This window comes from Drosophila persimilis, unplaced genomic scaffold (assembly GCF_003286085.1).
Source record: "Drosophila persimilis strain 14011-0111.01,24,50 unplaced genomic scaffold, DperRS2 tig00000002-arrow-pilon, whole genome shotgun sequence".
Taxonomy (NCBI): Eukaryota; Metazoa; Arthropoda; class Insecta; order Diptera; family Drosophilidae; genus Drosophila; species Drosophila persimilis.
Window position 1 is genome coordinate 4,642,588 of NW_020825289.1, and position 26,975 is coordinate 4,669,562.

General features: G+C 37.5%; 5 protein-coding genes across 10 annotated transcripts; 2 read left to right on the top strand and 3 right to left on the bottom strand.

Annotated features, from left to right (window-relative positions):
• Window positions 1–39: 39 nt before the first annotated feature.
• Window positions 40–6,512, bottom strand: LOC6589963 (calcium-transporting ATPase sarcoplasmic/endoplasmic reticulum type). 3 transcript variants are annotated; one of them, XM_002015602.2, is made up of 10 exons: window positions 6,440–6,512; window positions 5,868–6,020; window positions 5,776–5,793; window positions 5,590–5,672; window positions 3,335–5,506; window positions 3,159–3,274; window positions 2,843–3,079; window positions 2,654–2,771; window positions 2,466–2,583; window positions 40–238 (listed from the first exon to the last, which is right to left on the bottom strand). In XM_002015602.2, exons 2-10 carry the CDS (start codon window positions 5,983–5,985, stop codon window positions 210–212), a joined length of 3,009 nt encoding a protein of 1,002 aa, XP_002015638.1. In that variant the 5' UTR covers window positions 5,986–6,020; window positions 6,440–6,512; the 3' UTR covers window positions 40–209. The 3 variants fall into 3 exon arrangements, with proteins under 3 accessions (XP_002015638.1, XP_026840720.1, XP_026840719.1); XM_026984919.1 differs by lacking the exon at window positions 40–238 and adding an exon at window positions 527–815; XM_026984918.1 differs by lacking the exon at window positions 40–238 and having other exon boundaries at window positions 2,273–2,583.
• Window positions 6,513–9,928: 3,416 nt separating this feature from the next.
• On the bottom strand, window positions 9,929–12,423 carry LOC6589964 (digestive organ expansion factor homolog). The gene is made up of 4 exons (XM_002015603.2): window positions 12,170–12,423; window positions 11,414–12,109; window positions 10,186–11,361; window positions 9,929–10,075 (listed from the first exon to the last, which is right to left on the bottom strand). Exons 1-3 carry the CDS (start codon window positions 12,318–12,320, stop codon window positions 10,223–10,225), a joined length of 1,986 nt encoding a protein of 661 aa, XP_002015639.2. The 5' UTR covers window positions 12,321–12,423; the 3' UTR covers window positions 9,929–10,075; window positions 10,186–10,222.
• A 2,093-nt stretch (window positions 12,424–14,516) lies between these two features.
• Window positions 14,517–16,221, top strand: LOC6589965 (probable transaldolase). The gene is made up of 3 exons (XM_002015604.2): window positions 14,517–14,644; window positions 15,128–15,251; window positions 15,314–16,221. The coding sequence occupies exons 1-3, from the start codon at window positions 14,548–14,550 to the stop codon at window positions 16,086–16,088; spliced, it is 996 nt and encodes a 331-aa protein (XP_002015640.2). The 5' UTR covers window positions 14,517–14,547; the 3' UTR covers window positions 16,089–16,221.
• A 2,206-nt stretch (window positions 16,222–18,427) lies between these two features.
• On the top strand, window positions 18,428–22,741 carry LOC6590492 (guanine nucleotide-binding protein G(s) subunit alpha). Of its 3 annotated transcripts, none has more exons than XM_026986273.1 (9): window positions 18,428–18,561; window positions 19,853–20,335; window positions 20,476–20,572; window positions 20,721–20,841; window positions 21,405–21,533; window positions 21,604–21,783; window positions 21,843–21,967; window positions 22,243–22,325; window positions 22,401–22,741. In XM_026986273.1, exons 2-9 carry the CDS (start codon window positions 20,060–20,062, stop codon window positions 22,545–22,547), a joined length of 1,158 nt encoding a protein of 385 aa, XP_026842074.1. In that variant the 5' UTR covers window positions 18,428–18,561; window positions 19,853–20,059; the 3' UTR covers window positions 22,548–22,741. The 3 variants fall into 3 exon arrangements, with proteins under 3 accessions (XP_026842074.1, XP_026842075.1, XP_002015641.1); XM_026986274.1 differs by having other exon boundaries at window positions 18,428–18,555; XM_002015605.2 differs by having other exon boundaries at window positions 18,429–18,561; window positions 22,252–22,325.
• LOC6590493 lies at window positions 22,736–24,890 on the bottom strand. 2 transcript variants are annotated; one of them, XM_002015606.2, is made up of 4 exons: window positions 24,800–24,885; window positions 24,589–24,634; window positions 23,597–23,633; window positions 22,736–23,154 (listed from the first exon to the last, which is right to left on the bottom strand). In XM_002015606.2, the coding sequence occupies exons 1-4, from the start codon at window positions 24,866–24,868 to the stop codon at window positions 22,887–22,889; spliced, it is 420 nt and encodes a 139-aa protein (XP_002015642.1). In that variant the 5' UTR covers window positions 24,869–24,885; the 3' UTR covers window positions 22,736–22,886. The 2 variants fall into 2 exon arrangements, with proteins under 2 accessions (XP_002015642.1, XP_026842076.1); XM_026986275.1 differs by lacking the exons at window positions 22,736–23,154; window positions 23,597–23,633 and adding an exon at window positions 23,954–24,352 and having other exon boundaries at window positions 24,800–24,890.
• Between the last annotated feature and the right edge of the window lie 2,085 nt (window positions 24,891–26,975).

The following is a 26,975-nucleotide window of genomic DNA, read 5'->3' on the forward strand; positions in this document are numbered from 1 at the left end:
TATATTTATTTAATCCTTTCTTACTAACCCACAGTTCCATTAATGTTTTACTTTCTAAAGCAAATAATTTTATTTATGTTGGATTCAATGTTGCAGTTGCAAGTAACAGGGCTGGCTTAGCGATTAATACACGAATGATAAAGGTAGAAAAATTTGTCATCCTTCACATTCATTTCCACATTCGTATCCGGTTATGGTGCGCAAAACCGTTACCATTTGTCGACGACGGCGTCAGGAACTACATTTTGTATATGCAAACAATGGTGACGATTATTACCAAATTGTTTTTCATCAAAAATATTTAACCGATTTAACGCATGAGCAAACCAAGCTTGATGGGGATAAGTACGGGGGATGGTACTTCTGCGGATGGAACTGCATTGGGGAGGACCAGGACGAGGTAAGCAGCTTCGGGTCGCGGTTTTGAGCACTGCGTCTTCCGAAACTCTGGAAATTGGCAGTTTCGGTGGGCTTACGCTTTACACTTGCCAAAGCAAGTTATAGGGGGGAAATTGCATACGACCAGTTTCGGATTTCTTGTTTTATTATTTCGTTTTTACGTTTAGATATCTTACATGCTGAATTTCAAATCTGTGTTTTGTTTGTTCGTTTTTGCCATTGAGTGCGATAATGTAATAGACCATAATGCACAACGACAGCAACAGCGACTGCTCTGTTTTTTACATTCACCACAAATTTGGCGCACTCTCGACATATGTAATATAATAACTGCACGTACTTTTCTAAAGCAGGGATGGATTCATTTTATGTTATGGTAATTAATCGGGGATCCAATTAATGAAATCTGGGATTGACTGTATAAGAAAATAAACAATAGTTCATTGAGAATGTGTATATTGGGTTGCTATCGGGAGCTATGTTTGTACATATGTATATCTTATCAAGTCGTTGGTACTAAATTGCCAGGTCGATCGTTCTTCGCACCAACGACGTGCACGTGCAAGCAAACATAATTATAAATAGAATTTGCAGCAGCCAAGGGAAGCTTATTTTGGGTTGAGGGACACCAGTGGCCCTGACCTTTCTTCGGGGTTCGTAGAGCGTAGTATGTTTTAGTTCTGCGTTATTTATTGAATTAATGTTAGGTTAGGTATTTGTGTGGGTAATTTTTGTTTAATCAATTCACAGCGTCTCTAATTTTATAACAAAATAAATTATGTATTATGTTAATTTAATTAAGTATTCGCTAAAAATGCTAGAAGGATTACTTAATTCCATAGAACTGAGACTGACATAAATTATACAATTTGATTCCAAGTCAATTAATAATCCTTAAACATGTTCAAACTGATTGCTGCACACACAGCCCGGTGGTGTTCCTAAGCAATTGCCCAAAATACATACAATACAATGCAAACACAATCTGAAGCCGAGACGAGACGAGACGATACGTACGTACGCGCCCAATATGTCAGTTGTTGTGTTGGCTGCGTACTGTATTATTGACTTTATTCAATATCTTGTGCTCAAAAACAATTCTTACAGCTACGGAATGAGTTTACCAATATTTCAGATTTTATTCATGAAAGTATTATCAAACATTTGTATGTATCCTTGAAAAGGAAAGGTAAATTACGTTAGCCATAGACTGAGTTCGGATACGAAACTCGTTAAAAAAGATTTAAAAATTAGGTTCGATTTTTGAATGGCTAAACAAAAATGCCCACAAATAATGGGGTCTAGCACGAATACGCAAACGTAGCAAGAGATAGTAAATTTAAATTGTTTTGTTCTTTTGCATAACTAAACCTACAGAGAAATCAGCTTGTCAGTTGCTCAACGAGGATACCAATTTTTCAAATTGATTTTCTTTCCTGTTCAAAAAGCTATCTCATTTACAGCGATCTTTTGTATGCGCTCCTTGCCGACAAGCCAGTAAAACATATTTGGATAAAACCTAACTATTACAATTGAAAAATATACCCGGTTTGGAACTCTTATGTATCTACAGCATTGTATGTACAAAAAGCATCCTGCTATAATTTAATAATATACAAACACAAATATATATATGTGTATATTTTTTGGGTATATACGTTTGGTTTGGTGTGTGTTAGGTTTACCGTTAGGTCATAGGGTGATAGGTAAATAGTCTGACGCTGTTTGTTCAATGCCAAAAGCAGGGAGTGAGTCAGTCGGAGGCCCCGTGGATTCAGTATCACTAGTAGTCTGTAATTCTGTGATACCGGGGAGTGGTAGTGGTGGTATTGGAAATCAGTTATATTTGGGAACAATCTTTATATTGATTATGTTATGTTGTTACGTTAGATATTTATAATTGTAGTTTCTGTTTATATTTAGTAACATTTTATACTAGAAATTAGAATAATGAAATTGGGCTTATGGATTATCATTATATTCTTAAAGCATCATAGCGTACAGCAGGCCAAAGTAGACAGCCCACATTAACACAATCCCATGCATCTTATATATAGGACTCTCACCATCTGCGATTTTTCTAGCAACAAACTTCAATGTTTCATCTAATAAAACTACAGGAATTGAGAATTTCATCACAGTTATCCATTCCTCTGCAGACAACGGTGTCACTTGGAAGACGGTCTATAGATGGAAGATGTAGAGTTCAAAAATTTAGTTGCGTGAACATATCCCGCTTAAATTTGATACTTACGGAGAGGACGTCAACGTAAAGAATAACGAAGTGAAGAGTGAAGGAAAGTGCCATCGATCCAATCAGCCACAAATTGCACCATGGAGGCATGCTGATCAGGGACTGATTCTCAGACAAGCTGCATAGATAAACGTCGGTCCCTCATTACAAGTACATATATAGGTGTACGGGCTTTCAGTTCGTTCTTACCTGTTCATTGCGTTCAACATCTCAATTGTTACGAGTACGGACAGGGCCATGGTCATCGCTTTGGGATCGCTAAAGATCTTGCAGTCGACACCCTTGAACTCGTCGCCGCCTCCCAAGCAGGACAGATGGTGAGTGAGTTGCCAGTATGTCAGACCAGGACCTTCGCTAGAGGCGATGAACCACCAGGCAGCAGCACCAACTGTAGCTGCGCCGACATAGAATCCAATCGCCATATAGCTGCAATTGGTTGAAATCGAAACGAACAGATAACATGAGATGAGATGAGTTTCCTCAATTGCTTATGAAGTAGTCCTACCGGAAGAACAACCAGCCGGAAATGAGACCTTCGTCGGCCTTCCTTGGGGGTTTATCCATGATGTCCAGATCAGGTGGATTGAAACCAAGAGCTGTAGCTGGCAGACCATCAGTAACCTAAGGAGACAGAATGAGCTAAGAACATTCAATTCAGAGATCCAATTAGCTCTCACTTACCAAGTTGACCCAAAGCAACTGGACGGGAATCAAAGCTTCGGGAAGGCCAAGGGCAGCGGTAAGGAAGATGGATACGACTTCACCAATGTTCGAGGAGATGAGGTAACGAATGAACTGTTTCATGTTGTTATAAATAGCGCGACCTTCTTCAACGGCAGACACAATGGAAGAGAAGTTGTCGTCGGCCAAGACCATTTCGGCGGCAGATTTGGCCACAGCAGTACCGGAGCCCATGGCAATACCGATTTCGGCCTTCTTTAAAGCTGGAGCGTCGTTCACACCATCACCAGTCATGGCAGAGATTTCGTTCATGCCTTGGAGGTACTCAACAATCTTGGACTTGTGCTGTGGCTCCACACGGGAGAAGAGTCGGGAGCGTGCAACGGCAGCCTTCTGTTCCGCGATGGACAGATCATCGAACTCGCGGCCGGAATAAGATTTGCCAGTGGTGTCTTCCTCCTCAGTGAAGACGCCGATTCTGCGGCAGATGGCTTCGGCAGTGGCCTTGTTGTCACCAGTAATCACAATAACACGAATACCGGCAGCACGGCAGCGGACAATGGCATCGAAGACCTCCTTGCGGGGGGGATCCAACATACCGACGACTCCGACGAATGTCAGATTAACCTCATACTGATAGAACTTTGTGGAATCTCCCAAATCCATATCCTCTGGGCGAATGGGGCTATCAGCAACAGCGAGAGCCAGGCAACGCAGGGTGTCGCGTCCAGTTCCATACTGTCCAGTCAGGGCAAGAATCTTGGCCTTCAGTGCCGAAGTCAGTGGCACCTTGGACGTGCCGACTCGAGCGTGTGTGCAGCGATCCAACACACCCTCGGGGGCGCCTTTGACGAAGAGTTTTGGACCAGTGCCCAGGCGGGAGGCCTTGAGTGGGGTGCAGTACGATGACATGGATTTACGATCGCGAGAGAACTCCAGGGTGAATTCCTTCTTCCACTTGGTCTCGATCTCGCCGCGAGCGGCAATGGCGTTGGATCGGCGGTCTAGGCCAGACTTGTTGACGCTGAATGCGTTCAATTTCTCGGCCAACACAATCAGGGCAGTCTCGGTGGCCTCACCGACCTTCTCGAAGGCAGCCTTGAACTCATTGTAATCGATGGCAGAGTCGTTGCACATGATGCAAACCGTTGCCAGTTCCTGGAGCGCCTCGTAGTCACTGGCCTTCACCCGCTGGCCGCCCAAGAAGAGCTCGCCAATGGGCTCGTAGGTGGATCCTGTCAGTTCAAACTCCAGGAAGCTACTGTCATTGCCCTCCACCTTCTCGAAGATCAACATGCGGGAAACGGACATTTGGTTGGTGGTGAGAGTGCCGGTCTTATCAGAGCAGATGACGGATGTGCAGCCCAAGGTCTCGACAGATGGCAGGGAGCGTACAATAGCATTCTTCTTGGCCATGCGGCGTGTGCCCAAAGCCAAGCAGGTAGTAATAACGGCGGGCAGACCCTCTGGGATGGCAGCGACAGCCAAGGCCACAGCAATCTTGAAATAGTAGATGGCACCCTTGATCCAGGAGCCACCGTGGGCGGGATCGTTAAAGTGGCCAATGTTGATGGCCCAGACAGCGACGCAAATGACGGAAATAACCTTGGACAGCTGCTCGCCGAACTCGTCCAGTTTCTGTTGCAGTGGTGTCTTAATCTCTTCAGTCTCCGACATTTCGGTACGGATTTTACCGATAGCAGTGCTCAGTCCAGTGCCAATAACGACGCCACGGGCCTTGCCAGCGGCCACGTTGGTGCCCGAGAACAGAATGTTCTTTTTGTCCTGGTTGACGGCACGTGGATCGGGAATAGCGTCGGTGTGCTTAATAACCGATACAGACTCGCCGGTGAGGATAGACTGATCGATTCTGATGGTGGTTGAGTAAATGTGGGTGAGACGAATATCGGCGGGGATCTTGTCACCAACAGACACCTCGACCAAGTCTCCGGGGACAATCTCTTTCGCCCTGACCTTCTGGATGCCAGATTTGTCTTGACGGATTACCTTGCCCATCTCAGGCTCATACTCCTTGAGAGCCTCAATGGCGGACTCGGCGTTCCTTTCCTGCCATACACCAACCACCGCATTAGCTATCAGAATAAGTAAAATAACTAAGGGCTCTACAAATGCAGTGAACGTCTCTTCGTGTTCTTCAAATAGCGCCAATACCTGTGATTAAATAAAACGATAGCCAGTTTATATGCGGAACCGAGTAGAGTAGTTTACACAACTCCGGAGTGACGTAGACTTACAAATGAAATGATGGCTGCCAAAAGCAAAATCTTCACTAGAAGATCGTCGAACTGCTCTAAAACTAATTGCCAAATACTCTTTCCTGCGAAATAAAACAATGGGTAAATGTGAATGACATTATAACGGTTTTGTTATCATGAGCATGAGCGCGTATTGCACTCGATGATCAGAGATTGAGTGCGCACCTTCCTCAGTTGGCAATTCTGAAATGATAAAGAGGTGAACGCAAGTGAGTCAGTGTTGCTTGGGTATATTGATATTGAAGAATTGTAATTACCGTTCGGTCCATATTTCGCCTGGTTCGTCTTAATCTGATCAAGGGTAAGACCGCGCTCTCCGTCTGTACCGAAGAAGTTCAGAGACTGTTCGACGGTTTTCGAATGACCGTCTTCCATTTTGATTTGTTATCCTCTTCGTTCAGTAGACTTCACTTCATGTGTAAAGATTGAAAACAAAAACAAAGCCAAGTATTTTTATTATTTTCTGATAATAGGTTTGTGCTGACAAGAATAGTAATTGGGAATACCAATATGCATATGCATACGCAAGTGTGTTCATATGCAGTTAAAACTACCTCATTAGATTTCGTATGTATGTATGTGCATGTGAGTAAGTACCTGAATGCATACATACGAGTATGTGCAAATAATGTACGGCTGAACATACATATGTACGTACATACACATACATCTCTACTGTAAAGTAAATATGCAAATTCTTAGACATTTGGACAAAGTAAATGAAAAGGGGCGGGAGGGAGGTATGGACCAGTTGAGACGCTTAGTGGTCGAGCAACTATTACCAATTATTTAAGTACTAATTAAGAGTTGGTAAGAATATTGGCATTACCGCTCAAGCCAGACTAGTCTAATCTCCACTTATGAGATTCACACACGTGTCACTTTGCTTTGCACAACAGAGGCAATATTTGCCAAGATCGCCAACACGCAATTTGATTTCTTTACGTGTGTATTGATTCAGTACAAATCATATAAAACAACGAACGCACTGCGTGTTAAGTACTGAATTTTCACTGCAACTTGTTATATATTATACGCCATGGCGCTTTTTTTCTAAATATGTGTGCTTCTGATAATATTGCACTAAGTCTCGAGCCGCCGATTTTGTGAGTTTCATCGGCGTTCGTTTCACCTGGCGACTATGACACGACATTTATTGGTATCAGGGTTGCATGTAAGCAGTAATCTATGAACATATCGACAGTGCAGCAATCGCATTGTCCTATAAATGATAACTTGGTGTTCCTTTAATATAATAGAAAATAAAATATTTGCCTTTGCTGTATCGCCGACAAAACGAACCAGAACGAGACGAGCCACTACTATCAACTGAACACACATCGTAGGAAGTTTTTGCGCCTCTACCCAACACTGTTCTTTCGCGCTCTTTCACATTCAAATAACTGAGTCCACTCGTACAGCAGAGACATTTCACTTTTGAACAATAAAAACGAGACAGCCAGAACCGTGGACTCGATATACATCAGGCGATGCGGAAAATTTTGAACCGGATCCAACAATTTTAAAATTGTTTGGATTATGTGAAATTATTACGAGGCACGGTCCAAATCCAATTATATACGTGTCACATCTGTCAAAATCTAACGGTATTTGGACTGTTACAGTTTCAACGTTAATTTAATAATTCATATTTTAATGACTTTTAGTTTTGCACGAAACGAATGTGCCTGGCCAAAACGTATTTATATATGTATGTGTTTCTAATATATACATATACATATATATATATATATATATTCTACATATGCACGTATAAGTCTATAAGTGTGCATTATGGAGCAAAAAAAAATTGCCTCTGTCCGAGATGAGCTAAAAATAGCAACCTAGCACCCGAAAAATACAAGCTTAATTTTGAACACATATGTACATATATAAATATGTACTGGGAACACATAAATAAGTATGAATGTACAGACATACTACATATGTACTGGCAGACAGACGATCGTAGGGTGGACTTTTATATTCATATGTGTCTTTAGGCATAAGTATATTTTTGCGGCTCAAGATATTTAGAGCACACATATCTGCATTCTGATGGATGTCGACCAGTGTAGAGGAGAGCTCTCCCCGCATGAATTTTCTAATTCCAATTGACAGTTGGAAAGAAGAGATCTGCTAAGGAATTGTATAATTCATGTCTATGTGTAATGAATATGTACATATCGTATATGTATAGGTATTTTATCCTTTCGGGAAGGAGACCCCTACGTAGGTCCACAGCCTTATCGGTTCTTGTAATGTACTCAAATTCAGAATTATCAATCTGTCACGAATTAATTACTTAATCATATTTAATCATTCGAATGGACATAGAAAGTCCTGGCATAACCAGTAAATAAAATGAAATGATATGGAATGTACATATGTACATGATAGTAGTGTAAAAACGAGCATGCATACAGTTCCGTTATTATTCGCCTCGGGGGCTGACACAACGGTTGCATAATCAGTTTTTCTGTCACAGATAGATGCTATGCACGGGCTATGCTATGTAGGACACAAGTGAAAACTTTACATCAGTGTGTCTGTGTGTCTATTTGGGACTGTGCATTGGTATTGGTGACATTCAAAAATTTCAATATGACTACGGAGGTCGAGGTTGTTCACTGTTTGTCCTCTTTACGGGTAATTTCCATTGGATATCTGTAGGCGGGGATTTCAACTAGTTAACTTATAACTAAAACTGTGGAAACACTTTAAAACACCAACTCTCAAGTGTAAGTATGTACATATGTATGTACGGTACGGTACGGGTATATGTAGGTAATTTATATAAATTGTTGAATTTTCCATGATTTTAGGCGCGCGATTGAACATTTTTACATTTTGGGAGTATATTTTTTTTCGATTGGTTTTTTATGGAGTTTGGAGTAAAACACTACTTATTTTGTTTGGAATTGTTGCAAAAAAATCAACAAAACTTACAATTATTATTCCTAGTAAAAATTCCGTTATTATATAATAAATTTATTTCAGTCGGAAGACCAAGAGCTAACACAAAGATCGCGCTATTATAACGATCAACGGCAACTGAACGCAAGGAGAACGCTGCTTGATGAGAGTGTCTATTTGAATTACAAAATTCATATATTTTGGCAAAATTCCCAAAACTACATACACTCTCTATTTTGGCCCGGGAAAATACTTTTAGCACGCACAAACTTTTGAGCACTTACCACCTATCCGATTGTTGGCGGTTGTGCTCGGATCTCACAGAAGGAAAATATATTGTCGGCCGCAGATACATATATGTAGGTAGATACAGATGCAGATACATACAGGCACATCCATATGGTTGTATGTACCAGCGTGTGCTCAAAGATTTGAACGAACTAAGCTGTGTGGGGTAATATGGGGAGATCATCGGTATTTGTGAGTGTAGAGAGTATTTCAAACTGCACGTGTGTCTGTTTAATATTTAGAAATTATTATTTATAAACTCTGCCCAGTGACTAGTAGTATGTTAGTTTTTAGTTAGTTTGCTACACATAGGATTATTATGGAAAACAGTTTCGTAGGATTTTCAAAGGAGCCTAGTTCATTGCTAACTGGCAAAAAAACTCTTTAATTTAACAAATATACAAAACTACACCATGCCTTTTTAAACTCCTTTGAAATTATGACATCCAAATATATGTAGGTGGCTCTGATATATATCTAAACATGAACATTGTTTTCCGGTACTGCAGATAGCATCCCCGAACAATCGAACAATTGAAAGAGTATGCACGTTCCGGATATTTCTGCTTTTTTCTTCTCGTTTCAGCAGAGACTGCCAGCCGTCGTTTAGCCGCTTAAAATAGTCTTGTAATGCCTTTATGGCCTCTCAAAAAGTTGGCAAGAGCGCAATCGCTCTCCGCACATGTTCTTTTCTGTATTATATCCGCCTTAACGATATTTCAGAGAGCATACATAAATATGCATTTGTCTATTATTTTACCTTTCAATATACATACATACATATGTACATATACATATATGGACACTATTTTTTAAACTACCTGAATAACTTGAAGCTATAAATATGCAATCAGGGTCACGGCTCCGGTGCTCCAGTTGTAAGCTCAATCTGATGAAGATCCAAAAAAGTGAATTAATTCAATCACAATTATCTTGTAATTATCGGAACTTTTTTAAATGGTATTTATATTATTCATTCACCATTATTTATACCAGCCTAACAACTTGCTTATTCTAAAAGTTCTATATTTTGAAGTAGTTATTTGCTCAGATTGTACAATTTTCTAATATCTGAACAGAATATAAATATTTTATGCATTCAGAAATGATGATATTCATATTCTAGAAAATTTATTTAGTATTCTTTGACTCAAAAAGATTACAATTGTGTTGTGTTATGTAACAATTGCATTCGCAGTTTGCTTTGTGTGAGTAACTCCGACAAATAAAAGCAATCCTTCCCCAAGCTGTGGATTTCCGCCTATAAATATATTCATTGTAAATGCATATTATTCCAATAAATAATAATAATTTTTTTGTTTTACAAATACACACAGATATATTTACATTTAAAAATATATGTATACACACCTTCACTGTAACTGTAAGGTCTGCTCTACATTGTAGGTTATTTCGTCTTGGTCGAAAAGAGGTAGGAATCTTTTTTTCCGGTGCTCAATTTAAGTGCATTTTCGCTTCCAACAATGTTGCTCAAACTGAGAAGGTCATACTTTGTATAAAGTATATTGACACTCATTTCATCTCCAAAGCCATCTCGCGGGTTCTGGTTGGATTCGAGCATCAAATTGATTAGCTCTGAGTAAAAGTGCGGAAAGTTGGGCGGTTGGTACATAATTAAATTTCGAATACCCTTGATTCGGGTACGTCGGAAGAAGTGAGCCCTTTCTGAATAAAGCAGAACAGACGCTCCGCTATGAAAGAATATGTCTCTCGCCCGGGAAATTTTTTCCTTCTTGGTATATTCGCTTATCTGAACAAAACTGATCATATCAGTTTTGAACTGGTTGCGTATACGTACAAAATCGAAGTAGCTAGGCACGTACAACATACAATGTGAAAAGCCGGGCTTACTAAACTGTGGCATAATGTGCTTGACAAAATGCTGAAAGCGATCATCAAATGTTGACTCCACATTGGTGCAGTTAATTCGGCGGAAAACTTGTTGAATTGGCGTAATAACATTTCGAATATCGCCATATTCAACTAGATTTGTGATCCGCACTTTGCCTTGGTAGTTTTGGCATTTACTATTGACCACTGCCCGAAATTCGGGAAGTTCGTGAGATGAGAAAAATAGAGTTTGGCGGTAGAAGCTAGAAGCTCCGCTTAGACACCAAGTTCGAACCCTTTGGCAATTTGTGTCCGGCAGGTTCTGCGGTTGCAGATGAAGGTGGTCTAACGAGTGAAGAAGATTTTCCCAGTTCTGGGCTAAGAAAAGTTCCGCTTGGTCGATTACAAGTAATTCAATCGAATTCAAGAAGTCAAAGTCACTGTCCTTGTCAGTGACAAGCATGCGTAGTCCTAGTGGAGAAGCAATAAGTATGTCTGAAGAGTTCATGTCAGAAAAAAGTGAAACGGACTTCTTTGTAAAACGCATTCCAATTTTAAAGTTGTCATCTGTGTTTCCACTGAAAGTTTGCTCATAGTCATATGGTTTTGGGTTCGTTTTGGGAAAATATATCGTGTTTCCCGAGTAGTCTTGAAGGAACCGCTCATAATTTGTCATTGAATTTTTCCTGGTTTGATCTGCAAATAAAAGATAAATTATTTGCTTTCGTCTTCAACTTACAGTTCTTACCATCTTGACTGCCAAATAGTAAGTCTCCGATAAGCTTCACTATCTTTAAAGCCGACTCCCTGAAGGGCACTATAAAGAGCACCTTCATACGCTTTAGTCCTTGGTCTCTAAAGGTCTCCGGAATAGAAATTTCATTCGGAGACAACTTCAGTGACTTGGCGAGTGCTGCCACTTTCTCGTTATTACGCAGTATCAGAGATCTAACCTTTAGCATATGGTTCAGCGCGTGCAGGCAGTACATGTACCGGATCTCTTCGGCATTGCTGTGTGTTCGGTAAGGATAGTACAGGTCCTGATAGTTATTTACAATATGAAAGAGTTCCGACTGTAGCGCAGAAAGCGGAAACGCTACCTTTGCGCTTATGGACATTTTGACTTCTAATTTTTGCAGATCAGAAGAGCTGGAAATGCCACTCGGTGGACTGCAGTCGGGGTTATGTGCGTTTGAATCTAGCCGAGGAATCTCAAACTTTAAATTTCCCACTGCCGGCCAACTGCTCTTAATCAATGTGGTATCCGTTCGCGAGATCAAATCGCTGATATTGTCTTCAGATAGGTCGAAATCAAATCGCTTTGAAAACGAATTGTATGAATCAAAGTCGTCATTTGATTGGACAGGACTTTTGCTCTGTTTCTCAATGGTTTTTACTGCTGCAGGCACAAAGGCGGCTTCGCTCTCGTTTGGCTTGAAAAAGTCTGAAAAAACGATTCATGGTCAAGGAAAGTGGTATTGAGATTATATACTTGTTTACATACCTGTTGGTACATTGCTGTATCCATTCACAAGCTGCTCATAGAATCCAGTTTCGTCAGCTGGGTCTTGTAATTCTGACAGGAGATCTGCTCCAGGCTCAAAAGAATTCCCTGTCAGGGCTGGGAGTCGTTCCTTTCTGTGCGATTCCTCCATTTGCTTGCTTCTCTGAATGTAGCTGTAGTTTTTCGAAAATTTCTCATTCTTGCGAACGGGGGCCTTACCGTAAGGCTTTGCTTTATGTTTCGAGTGTTTCTGCTTCATGTTAAAAATTTAATTAAAAACACGCACGTGCTGATAAACATAAACATAGATTCGATCACAAGTATCGATAGCACATAGTGATGGTAGAACGCAACCTTAAGATTTTTCTATTATGGTCGTATACACTTCAAGACCAGTATAGTCTAAAATTTACGGGAAAAGATAGATTCATACCATAAAATAATAATAATGGCCTGAAATGATGTGGGTAGAGTGTTGCCTGATGCATTATTCAACGGAATATACAAATGAAGCAATAGGAACGATTTTTGTCTTACGTTTTATTTGTTTGACCTTTTTCGCTAAACCCGTTTTAGACAAGATCGAATAAACGCCTGTATTTAAATCAAGCCAGTCAAGTAGAATTGATTCATTAATCTGATAAAATTATATGGGCAAAGCTGAGAAATCTATATAGCTGGGAATATTCGACGGAAGAAAGATTAACCAAGAATTAGTCGTCATAACCGGTTCAGAACAATGAGTCCCATTCCACGCACACATACCCTGGGGGAATGGATGTTATAGAATTGTGAATACGTTTGTCTTCCAAGGCTCAGTAGGTATCAGGATCGACATAAATATATACAAGATACTAATAATGTACATGAATATGTCTAAAGAATATCAATCTTCATACATTAAGTATGATCTTTGTATAAAATTAACGAAATAGGGTGCACAAAGGCCTATACACCCATCATGTCTTTAAATACCAACAACATTGCGACTGATTTTTTTGTGGAACTACTTTGTTATTGCCTTGTTTTAGCCAAAATACAATAAAAGCAAGGACTAAAAACTAACCAATTGTGTAGAAAATTGATTTATCAATCGTATAAAACTATGTGGGCATAGATAAAGGCCCGGTTGACAAAATTTAAATACTTGTCGCTCACATTCAAAAAAGTTAGGTTTGGCGCGCCCAATCGGTATATTTTGAAAATGAGACCGTATATTTCGGTGCTGTTCTGAGGGTCATACTGTAAGAACTGGTTTTCGCCGCGCTCCCATGTGGTGTTTTTTAGTGCTAAATGGTATTTTTGTCATCTATTAATTTAATTTTCAATTTTATATAAAAATCCAATAAATGCAAGTATTTCGAATAGGCCAATCATGTATAGAATTGATTCATCAATCGTATAAAATTATGTGGGCACGGCTAAATGTTCTATATAGATAGTATTATTCAACGGAACAAAGAATATGAGGAATTTGAATTCGCCGCAGTTCGCCGCAGTTCGCCGCATTTCGCCCCAATTCGCCTTAGCAACAATGAGTCTCATTCCATACACAAATGTTGCGCATTCCATACACAAAAGTTGCGGCAACATTTACTTGAAAACCGTTTTTTGGTCAAAATAAAATACATAAAGGTAATTAAAAGAAGCAATCTTGTAGAAAATGCATTTATCTATGGGATAAAGCTAAGTGGGCAAATCTATATAGCTTGAAATATAGGCAAAACCCGATTCGCCGCATTTTCGCTATTGCAACAATGAGTCCCTTTCCATACACAAATGTTGCTAACTCCATGCACAAATGTTGCTAATTCCATGCACAAATACCCTGGGGGAAATGGATGTTATAGAATTGTGAATACGTTTGTCTTCCAAGGCTCAGGATCGATATAAATATATACAAGATACTAATAATACACATGAATAAGTCAAAAACATATCAATTTGAGAAAAGGTCTTAATAAATTGCGTTTGATCTACATGTAAAATTAACGAAATAGGGTGCATAAAGGCCTATACACGCATCATGTCTTTAAATACCAACAACATTGCGACTGTTTTTTTTGTTGAACTATTTGGTTTATGCCTTGTTTTAGCCAAAATACAATAAAAGCCAGGACTAAAAACTATCCAATCTTGTAGAAAATTGATTCATCAATGGGCTAAAATTATGTGGGCACGGCTAAATGTTCTATATAGCTAGTAATATTCAACGGAAGAAAGAAAACGAGGAATATGTAAAATAGAACTTGAATTCGTCAGTATATTTTTGGTATATTTCCAATTAAGCCGGTATATTTTGGTATATTTCTGAGGGTCTAACAGCAGCAGGCATTGTTAATAAATTTAATTTTTTTATTTTTTTATATTTTTTTGGAATGGGAAGCGATCGCACGTCGAAAAAGCTAAAGATGTCGGTTCTACAACAACTTAAACAAGTGACCACAATAGTGGCTGACACCGGCGACTTTGAAGGTACATATATAAGGTTCATATATAAGTTGTGTTTTGTTAAAAAGAAGTTAATTTAAAGCTAAGTTTGATCTGGAATATACACACACACACACATACAAAAGCTGAAACATGCTTTCTAAGGTAAATGTATGTATGTATGTATGCTGTTCAGGTTCAATGATAGTCATAAATATGTATGTATTCGAGTTTTTGTTATCTTCTTTTGTGAAGATCAAATAAAAGTGACAGTCAGAATTCAACCTGACTTTAGTTTGACCTTATGTGCATACGTGTGTTGGAAATTTGACCGCTGTACTGATAAGGTTTCATTTGAAAAAAATGTATATGTGTTTAAGAGGCTTTGGTTTGGCAATAAAAATCAAGGATTTGTTCATGTAAAATGATGTCGGCCAGTTGCTCAAACTGGTTTACAGGGTCGTTCTACAGCGGCAGTCCGAAAAGTGCAATAATATGTTTCTTCTAAACATTATATTTTATTTTTAGCCATCAATATCTACAAGCCAACGGATGCCACGACAAATCCTTCTCTTATTTTGTCGGCGTCGTCCATGGAGCGATACCAGCCCTTGGTACAGAAGGCAGTGGATTATGGAAAGAGCCAAAAAGGGTATAATTGAATACTTTATTGCTTATGCTTTGATTTCACTAAATTCCTCTGTCTATCATCAGTTCGTTGAATGATCAAGTTTCTGAGGCAATGGACTATTTGTGCGTGCTGTTTGGATCCGAGATTCTGAAGGTTGTTCCAGGAAGGGTGTCTACCGAAATAGACGCCCGACTGTCATTCGACACAAAGAACAGTGTGGAGAAGGCTTTGAAGCTGATCAAGCTGTACAAATCCCTTGGCATAGACAAGGACCGAATTCTGATAAAGTTGGCATCCACTTGGGAAGGAATCAAGGCGGCCGAGATTTTGGAAAACGAGCATGGTGTTCACTGCAATCTGACCCTTCTGTTCTCATTCGCACAGGCAGTGGCGTGCGCGGAGGCCAAAGTCACTTTAATCTCCCCTTTTGTGGGCCGGATATTGGATTGGTATGTGGCCAACACAGATAACAAGAAATTCGAGGCCTTAAAGGACCCAGGTGTGGTTTCGGTTACGAAAATCTACAATTACTATAAGAAGTACGATTACGAAACCCTGGTTATGGGTGCTTCATTCCGGAATGTGGGCGAAATCAAAGCATTGGCTGGATGTGATTTGCTGACTATTAGCCCGTCGCTGCTGAAGGAACTAGAGAACGAGATAGATTCGGTGACAACATATTTGTCGGTGGACAATGCAAAGGTACAGGACATCGAAAAGATTTCCGTGGACGAGAGTAAATTTCGCTGGTTACTCAATGAAGATGCGATGGCAACTGATAAACTTTCGGAGGGCATTCGAAAGTTTGCAGTGGACACAGTTAAGCTGGAGAATTTGATCAAAAGTTACTTTAAGTAAGCCGTGGGCTTTTTCCGGTACCAGTTTCAAACCACGTGAAAGTTTTGTAATCGGTGGAGGATAAAACATTTAAAATATGTTTCAAAAAACATATAATTTTGTACTTGAATAATAATTAAAGTTTTTAAATTTATGTTTTGACGACAGACTTTAAATTAGAATAAAGTTAGTTTGGGGTTGTCGCTGACTGTGAAATGTAATTTCTCGATAGTGCTTTCTCTTTATGGAATATTTTGTATGGCCTTAAAATGAAACTCAGAAACTCGCCCGCTCAGAAAATCATTCGAGTCTGGGGTGGGCTGGCAACCGATGAATGACGAATCACGTCGAAGCGTCAAAGAAATATCAATTACGTTTTAAAACGTACATATCTTCATATTAGATGAACGGAATAGGGTATACAAACGGCCATACTATGGTTGAAAGCAACAAGTCTTCAACATTGACATGATCACATTGCGACTGTTTTTTTGTTGATATTTTTTATTTAAACCTTATTTTAGTCAAAATAATATAAATATTATTGTATGTATGTAAATGTATTCATCAAAAGGTTAAAACTATGTGAGCAGGGCTGGGAATATATAAATTGAGCAATAGAAACGATTACTTTCTTATGTTTTTTTTTGCTTGACCTTTTTCGCTAAAACCTTTTTTAGGAAAAGTCCAATAAATGCACGTATTTAAAATAAATCAGTCACTTAGAAAATAGGTTTGTAAATTGGATAAAATGATCTGGCAGGGCTGAGAGATCTAGATAGCTAGTAATATCGGACGGAATATCAAAATTTATGAATTTTTTGAATCGGTAATGGCTTGGTTGACAACATTTAAATCCTTGTCGTTCACATTCAAAAAATTTATATTTGGCGCGCAGTATCGATAACAGAACTTGAATCGGGTAAGGACCTTTTTCACACGGTTGACCACAATGAGACTCATTCCATACTTAATATTATGTACTTAAATTACTGTACTTGGATATCGAATATGCCCAATTATTGGGCATCCGGATATTCTGCCGCGGCCGTTTCCTGCCATCATGCTATTCAGCATGTTGGTCACTTTAACTACTATTACAATTGGTACGGTACTGATAAGTTAGTTTAAATATTTATTTGATGTACTCCTCATATAATATAGCCATAAAAACATTGTTTTTTTTTAAATAGACCGCCAAACTACGAAGCGGCTCAAACGGAACGACGCGATTTTTGCTTTCGGTCAATGAAAATGGTCAAAAAATAAATGCAAAACATGTTGGAAAGGATATTATAGAATTGTAGATTTGTTATCCCAGGCAAAAAAATTTAGTCTCTGTTTTAAGGCTATTTCATTGTGCTCTTACAGATAAAATTGCGGGCAACATTAACTTGTAAACCGTTTTTTAGTCCAAATACAATACATAAAAGTAATTAAAAGAAGCTAATTTTGTAGAAATTGTAATCATCGATGGGATAAAGCTAAGTGGGCAAAGCTTAAAACTCAATATAGCTTGTAATATTCGACGGAATATCAAAATCGAAAAAAGTGTTTCGAATCTATTATAAGCCAAGGGGGTATTTCAATTTTCCACCAAAAATAATTAAAGTTAGCGTTGTTATTTTTAATTTCAGAATCTACAAGACAAAATTTATAATCGTTAATATTTTCTACCATTTACCTGAAGAAGGTGAACTATTTAAATAGAGGGGGCTTAAGTGGGCTAAATTCGTTTTTTCATGTTGGAGAACAAAAACAGCAATCGCCGTAGCAATAAAATAAGTCAAGTATTTACAACAAACAGATCAAGTAGAAAATTGATTCATTTATTAGATAAAATTATGGGGGCAGGACTGAGAGATCTACGTAGCTAGTAATAGTCGACGGAATATCAAAAACGAGGAATATGTATAATAAAACTTGAATTCGTCGGTATATTTACAGTATATTTTTAAAATAAGACGGTATTTTCCTGTATATTTCTGATTCTGAAATCGATCAAATGCAAAAAAATAATCGATAAGAAAATTCAAAATTTCTTGAACTTACATTTTGTTTTCTACTTTGTTCTTACTAACTCGCTCACTCATACATACAAATATGAGCTGGGCATACATTGAAAAGAAACGAAATAAGGATGTTTACGTTTGAATGAAGAATGAAAAAGAAATATACCAAAATACCACTATCGATAGATCCGATATCAACTGGGGTCACACTGATCCCATCCCTAGGTTGAATACATAAAATAAAAAATATAAAAAAAGTGAGTTTAGGTGGTATTAAAATGAATTTCTAGAGTGACAATTTCATGCATTGCAATCCAGGGCAGGTGGAAAATGTTTGGCCATTGAAAGTCCGCTCATAACGCGGCAAGTGTGATCAAAGTATCTTTTTCTGCACCTCCGAAAGTTGCTCCGATATCGTGTGTGCACCTTTGCTTTTGCTCAACCACCCAAGTTGCTCCCATGAATAAAAATGTTCGGTAACGGTAAACAATAAAACCATTGTCAAACATAGGGAACATTTTGTGTACTGTACATGCAAATATATGCCTGTGACAATAAAATCGCGCAATGATGTGATTCGCTGGCCGAGGTCCGACTTAAGTTCCTTTCATCCTTAGACCCGAAATCAGTGAAAAATCGTTCGCGCATGAATTCAAAACACTATCAGATGGGTATAATATAGTTTCCAAAAGTGTCAAAGAAATGGCAAATATTCTGGGCAATATATACATATAGAGATATATGTACATACATTTTTTTATGTACATCCATTCACACATGCAAACCGAGAACTTGTGTCTATATGCATATATATCCAAACACATACATCCGCACATATGTATATATGAGTAGATACACAACGATGTGTACACATATCTGTCTAATATATGTACATATATATGTACCCGCTTAGATCCCGATGAATTTATGCACATTTATTTACAATTAAATATTCTCGACTTTCGGTTGAAGTATGTATTTTGGGTGGACACCAATAATTAATAGATTAAACACTTCTACGCATACTCGTACATGCCTATGCGTGCATATATTAAGTACAGATATTCATATTTAAAGTAAAATGTTAATCAAATTTTTGCCCATTTACATACATATATTTCGGTAAAAAAAAAATTCGCCCACTGAATGTGTATACAAAAATATATTCATCGTACATACATGTGTATGTATTAGCTGCCTTACGGGCCTGCAGATGAAATTATGTTGGTATCTCTATGTACATGCGTACCTGCACCTTTGTATGCGCAAAAATTTCACCCGCCCTCTGCTTCACCTGTTACACTGCCCTGATGTATACGATTCGTCCTGCTACTGCTGGGTGGGGGTGCTGGGCTCTGATGTATTCGAGTGAATTATTGTAATTTTTAATAGATTTCGGGTGTACAAGCAAACCAGCAGCATAATTTTCGGGAACATTAAAGCTCTGCTTGAGCTACGGACAATCAATCCGTGACTCACATTATAAATTCGTGGGCAGTAGTGTCGCAGTTTCGTTTATACACACCTGCATATATACCTATGTACACACATACATATGTATAAGTACATAATAAATAAACTTTTTGTTGAAATATTCAAATGAAAAGAACATTCATTTAGATGTTAGATGGAGCTGTGCAAATATTGTTGAATGCCCGCTCAGTCCCAGTAATAGCTAAATTTTGTAATATACTCTCTTACCAATAGTATTTATTTATATTAGGTCTGCTGAAACTAATTGAATTTATTTTTATTTATAATTCCTAAATTCAGCTTTCGGCGCTTATCTATCGAAGCTGTGAGCGGACCGGACCGGTGGTGTTACTGAGATTGGAGAAGTGAACGATACATAGGAAAATTGTGTATTGACTCGAAAACTCAGCTATACTGGAGCAGAACGGAGAAAATACAAGGGGTGCCGAGTCACCCGACGCTAACCAGGAAAATCGAGCGACGTGTTGGTGGACTCCCTGGGCTGCAATGGGTTGCTTTGGGTCCCCCACCTCGAAGCAGTCCGATGTGAACTCGGAGGATTCTAAAAGTCAAAAGCGCCGGAGCGATGCAATATCTAGACAGTTGCAGAAAGATAAACAGCTCTATAGGGCCACACATAGGCTACTCCTGTTGGGTGCCGGTGAGTCTGGTAAATCAACTATAGTCAAGCAAATGCGAATATTGCATGTCGACGGATTTTCTGAAACGGAGAAAAAACAGAAAATTGATGATATTAAAAAAAATATTCGAGACGCTATCTTGGTAAGTGCTAACCCAATGCAATGTTTTCTACAAGCAATTATTCAGCATTGAAAATATTGTAGTCTTGTTTTGGTACAAAAGGATTTTCATTGTCTACGAGTACTTACCGATGCAAACAATATCAATTCTTTTTCTTACAGACTATTACAGGAGCCATGAGTACTCTTAATCCACCTGTAGCTTTAGAAAAGAAAGAAAATGAACCCAGAGTGGAATATATTCAGGATTATGCATCTAGTAAGATACCATCTGATTAGCATTCTACAAACTTCAATTATATTCGAATTTACTCGTTTTTGGGTTTTATTGTATTCAAATAAGAATCATATTTTTGTAACTTTTTTAAAAATCGGCTGTAACTTTCAATCTGTTTTGTTTTTTGCAGGTCCGGACTTTAATTATCCTCCTGAATTTTATGAGCATACCGAAGAACTATGGAAAGACAAGGGCGTTCTTCAAACCTATGAGAGATCAAATGAGTATCAATTAATTGACTGTGCGAAATAGTAAGTATAGAACTTAATTTACAAATGTTAATAACAAATCAAATATACTGAAAATGTCGGATTAGAAAATCAATGTGTCATGCCACTTCTTAAAATCAGTGTGCTAACCGATTTAGTTGAAATTTGATGATCATACATAAATACATTTGTACATATGTATGTATCTGCAATACCAAATTTTTGTTAAACAATACACATGAACTGAAAATATTCTGATAGTTTTACTGTGTGTCTTTCCTGCAAGTGCCACAAACACTGAAGATTAAAAGTATACATTGGATTAAAAGTATGGATTAACTTTAAATTTCTAAACAACACATATCGCTTGACAAACCAAACTAAGTAGGCTTCGGAAATATCTTACTTGGATGTTTAAGTAGTATAGCTGGCAAACTACAATTAACAACCAATTTTTACTGTAATTTGTGCTCTAATAATTACGACAGATAATATTAATTCATAAGTGTTGTGCGTTCGAGAACGCTTAGTTCCAGTACGCTGGATGCTTGTGGCAAAAACTTTATTCTGGCAACCATATTTATGCATGATATTTTATATTTAAGCTTTCTGGATCGTGTTAGCACAATTAAGAATCCAAACTATACCCCAAATGAGCAAGATATTCTTCGATGCCGTGTTTTGACTTCTGGAATATTCGAGACAAGATTTCAGGTGGACAAAGTTAATTTTCAGTGAGTACAAATACAAATGTCTTTGAATTCATATAATTTGATTCTTAACTGGAATGTTACGTGTCTACAGCATGTTTGATGTAGGAGGACAGCGAGACGAGCGTAGGAAGTGGATTCAATGTTTCAATGATGTAACTGCTATTATATTCGTAACAGCGTGCTCAAGTTATAACATGGTTTTGCGTGAAGATCCCACCCAAAATCGGCTTCGAGAATCATTGGATTTGTTCAAGAGTATTTGGAATAACAGGTAAACTAATTCGACTCGATCACAATTAAAATTTGATTATAATAACATTGTTATTTTAGATGGCTTCGCACGATTTCTATTATACTATTTTTAAATAAGCAAGATTTGTTAGCAGAGAAAATTAAGGCTGGAAAAAGTAAATTGTCGGAATATTTCTCCGAGTTTAACAAATACCAAACGCCAAGTAAGTATGACCTAATCTAACCCCGCATCAATATAACACTTCAATATTTGTCATCAAACAAATAAATCAATCAACAAAAAGAAATAACCATTTAGTTCCAAATTATTGCAATAATATACGTAATATGCACCATATTCTGATCGTAGAGCAGCTGGTCTATTGCCTATGAGGATTGTAGTGTCTTTTATCTTTGCAGTTTACTTTTAAGCTCATTCACATGTTGATAGAATTTCTTTAATGGATAATATGATATTGTCTTTTTTTAAAATGTGTTGTCGACATAGGTGACGCAATAATGGAATCAAATGACGACCCAGAAGTAATACGAGCAAAATATTTCATACGAGACGAGTTTCTAGTAAGTCAGCCCAGAAAAGCCTTACATATTGGTACACAACAACTAATCGTTCATATTTTTGTTTTGCTTTAATAGCGTATATCTACCGCTAGTGGAGATGGTAAACACTACTGCTATCCACATTTCACATGCGCCGTTGACACAGAAAACATTAAACGAGTGTTTAATGATTGCAGAGACATTATTCAAAGGATGCACCTTCGTCAATATGAATTGTTATAGGTTATCCCCCATCGCCGTAATGCAAGTAAATAAAAATATTAATGACTTACTGTTTTAAATATAATTATCAAATGTAATTTGTATTTAAATAGTCCCTTGATTAAAAGAAAAAAAAATTCGCTGCATTTAGATCTGGTATGACCTTTCACAAAACTCAACATTAAAAGAATAATAAATAAACATGTTAATAACAATCATATTCGTTTTATTTATAATAGGTGCATTTCGTTTATTTGGCTATAATCCCTTGACATGAAGCATAATTGGAGTATCTGTATCTATTCGTGCATTCGTTCGTAGCCGTGAGCATTTACAAGCGCCTAAAATGATATCACTAGACTAGACAAGTTGGTTCAGTATGCTGAAGCTGGCCGAAGCCTTGTCAATTTCATCGAAGTTCCTTTTGAGTTTGCTGGCCCAGGTGCTGTCCTTGTTATAGATGGGATCCATTCTAATAAGGTATGGCACTGCCTCCCTATGGTGGCTACTCACTACCTTCCCTGGTGCTAATCGCTCCGCACAAGACTTAATGTTGTACTTGGTTTTAAAATCCGACTGGGTACACTCATAGCAGACGACCGTTTGTCCGTTCGTGGTGGCGATTAACCTGCAATAACAGTACATGTATTAACAAATTTTGATCACCGCTTGTTTAAACGTTACACTGTGCCTATGTAGTTTTTGATGTTTTTTTCTCAACTGTTAAAAGAATTACGAAGCACAGTCAAAAACTCACAGAAATCAATAAGTTGTATTTTAGCTTTCAGACCTTTGAAGATAGCAGGTTTCACATGTACGGATCTGTTATCTATATATGTACATATGTAGTACGTATACTGCATTTTTTTCGATAGCATACGGATAAGACCTGATAACAGCAGTTTAATCTTTAATATTTGATAAGTCTGTTAGACAGTTACTACTATGCATATGTTACTCTTTTATATGTAGAAATGAAAATACATATGTATGTACATACATATACTAAACCTTTTTTTGGCTGGATTAAAGTCTAAGGGCGAGACAAAATAGTGGTCTTACAATCTTACCTTACGATAAAAGGTCCATCATATTTTTTTGATCCGGCTTACAAAAGAGAAAATATGTATTAAAAATATTTTCAAGAGTTAAGAAATGTTCTGTTAGAAGAATAATTGTACAGTAAAGAACTTGGCACGAGCCATGTGTTTCGTTTCTTTTTACGAGATATACATATATACTGATACATGCTTTGGAATCTAAAATATGTGAATATTACAGTAAACGTATTCTTGTTACAATAATTTAAATGATTATACATGTATTTATATAATGCAGGAAATAAATCAATATTCTTTTTTTTACTGCTTAAAAATAAAACAGTACATATAAATGCAATAATTTATTAACAAATAGTAGCTAGATCCTTTGATATGTACACATCAAATAAGTATATTTTTTGCGTTATTTACACTTTACGCTCAAAGTATATACATATTACGGGGCTATGATCGATGGTGCGGTCAGCATGATAAATATGGTAGGCATTGCTAGAAAATATTAGGCGCTTAGAAGCCTGCTACTATCACTCCTCTTGATTAGATGTCCTCCACCAATGCTATCTAAATTACGCTTAGACATTGCTCGCGACATCCTGTCAGACAGAGTTTCAATGTTCTTATTTTTTGTAAGCAAGATGCTTCTTAAGAAACTGTTGTAAAATTCATTTATAAAAGGTGAATTGGTTGAAATGTCATCGCTTATGAGGCTGATCGGACGAAAACTTTCGCCGTTCCCGTTACCAAATTGCTTTGATGTTGAACGATCTGGCCGAAACAATAAATAATCCAAAAATAATTAATTACATATTAACAGTCTGGCCATTTCAAATAAAATCAAATACATTTATTAGGATGAAGTAATATTTAAATATGTAAATCAAAAGAAATTATAGATTTTGTATATCAATGTAAGTTGTTGTATGTACATATATGTACAATATGTACATATGGAAATATCAGACAGTCAGAGCTAAGTATAATATAATACGCATTTCCCTTACCTTCACAGAGATATTTCCCATCCATCAATTCGTCATTACTTAGATCCTGAAATAAATAATTTAAGCAGTTTTAAAGATTATTTCATACCTATCTTTTCGGCCGAAAAAAAAAACTTTCCTTGTCCATATGCCTCACGCTTGAGCGAGTACATACTAAGGCTAACTAATATATATTTTTCTACTATAATAGTTTAACCTTTAAAATACGTACCACGCTGGGGGCTGCTCTTATAAAGTTTAAAACCGTTGTTACAACCAACAACACAACGAGCAGATTCATATTATCAATTAAAGACCTAGTCCGACGAAACTTCATATGATGAAACAATACTCCTTGGAGTGTGAAGAAAGACTGTGCGATTCAGTCAGTCCGGTGTTCGTTTTATACTGTGTTGTGTCCGCAGATTAAAGCAGGGTGAGGGAAACACCCAAAGTAACGATAGCTTCCGACCGCTAGGAGCCCCATGTAAACGCACCCACTATTAACAGCTTAGTTGTGCGGTTTCCTTTATGCTCTTAATGCGTCACTAGCACCATATTTCAAATAATTTGTGGTAAATACTCCAACAAACAGAACAGTAGTGGTGTCAAGATTTTAGCAAACATACGTGCATTCAAACCATATGCTCATTTTTATTATATTTAGTTTTCATTTAAGTATAGTTTGAGTTGCCTTTACAGCCAGTCTTGTATTTTGTTTGTTAGTTGAGTTTTGTCGAGTTAGTGTTCCAGTCTCAGACTCTTGAATTAAACTCGTAAAAAGGTCATAGTTAAAATCAAGTGATATGGCTTTCCAATGAATTAGTTGGCTTAAAAGGTGCGTTAGGTGTTTACATTTGAATATGTTGTAAAGAAATATACATATAAATAAGTCTATCTCAAGTATACAAAAAGCTTATAATTCTATAGAATATTGGCATGCCTGGAAATTATGTTATTTCCAGTTATTATTATATTGTTATTATTTTTGATTGTTATTCAATTTATACAATTATGTTGAGCTATTTTCAAAAACAACATGGATTTCATAGGAATTTGTTTTTATATGTTATACAGTTTAAGTGATAGAGGCGAGTTTCATTTATCTTTCCATCGTTTTGTCTATTAATTCAAATTTGTATCCATCTTTTTTTTATACTTTTTTCTGTCTTTCTCTCTCCCATACATATATTTATTTAGAGACTTTATATTTTTTTCCTTAAATCGACGCCTTAAGTTAAAAAGAAACTAAATACCATTGGTGTGTCCATAGACCGTTATTATATATTACTTTTTTAATATGGTCTGGAATGCTCTGAATCAAATTCTTAAAAATATCTTTTGGAATACCATTCCATTCTACACGTCGGGAACGTTCGATAAAAGGGACAAACTAATTTTTTGGCAAACAAGTTTCATACAAATCGGTTGAACATTTGGCAAATTTGTATATATTAGATTTGACCTGTTTCCGTTCTTCATTATTTGTTTTAATCTGTCTTTTTTTTTCTCATACTAGCACTTGCCGTTTAACTCGCTCCCTTCCGCCGGATCACGCACACTGAACGAGGTGTATGTGTGTGTGTGCGAGAGAGAGAGAGAGAGAGAGAGAGAAAATTAGTAATCACGTGGATGCTGTTGCTTCATATGTATGTTCTGGCTATAAGAAATTCCCGATCTGATCCAGATTCGAAAATCTGATAGATATGGCTATTCTCTATGATTCTGATTTTGTTTTTGTTTCTCTCGTATCTTTGAAACTGTGGATGCATCAGATTTTGCGTCCTTCGTGGGGCCGGAGGGGGGCCTGGCGAAATTTTAAAACAAAACTTTTAACAGTGTGATATCATAGGGATCTGTATTAGTCTCTTATAGTCTTTGAGATCTAGGCGCTCATGAAGACGGACAGACAGATTGGATGGCTGGCAAGCAGCGATTTGAGCAAGCCCGGCCACACACGGATTTGCAAGGAATTCTTCAAGGCTTATTTCGTTACCAAGGATGACGGAATTAAAACTAATAAAAATGAAAAATGCAGACTAAAAGACGCCGTAATATCCATTATATTGTTTCTACGCCATCAGAAAGCCATCCATATTCGACACGGACACCGTGAAATAAAAATAAAACGACAATAGATTGTAGTATTTAATTTAAATAAATTATTATTAAGTTATTAATTAGCTTAAATATTAAGATAAAATTATCCGAGTTAGCTTAAGTAATCACAAATGATCCTATGACAAAGGTACGTCTTCTGCTTGATCCTTCCAGACCAGTTGCTTCTCGAGATCATCCACATCTCTCTTCAGACGGTTCTCGGAGCCTCCAACTCGAGGAAGGCTTCCAGCAGCTGGGGTTCAGCTGGTCGTTGTCGAGTTATTGGACTCGGGATTCAGACGAAACTT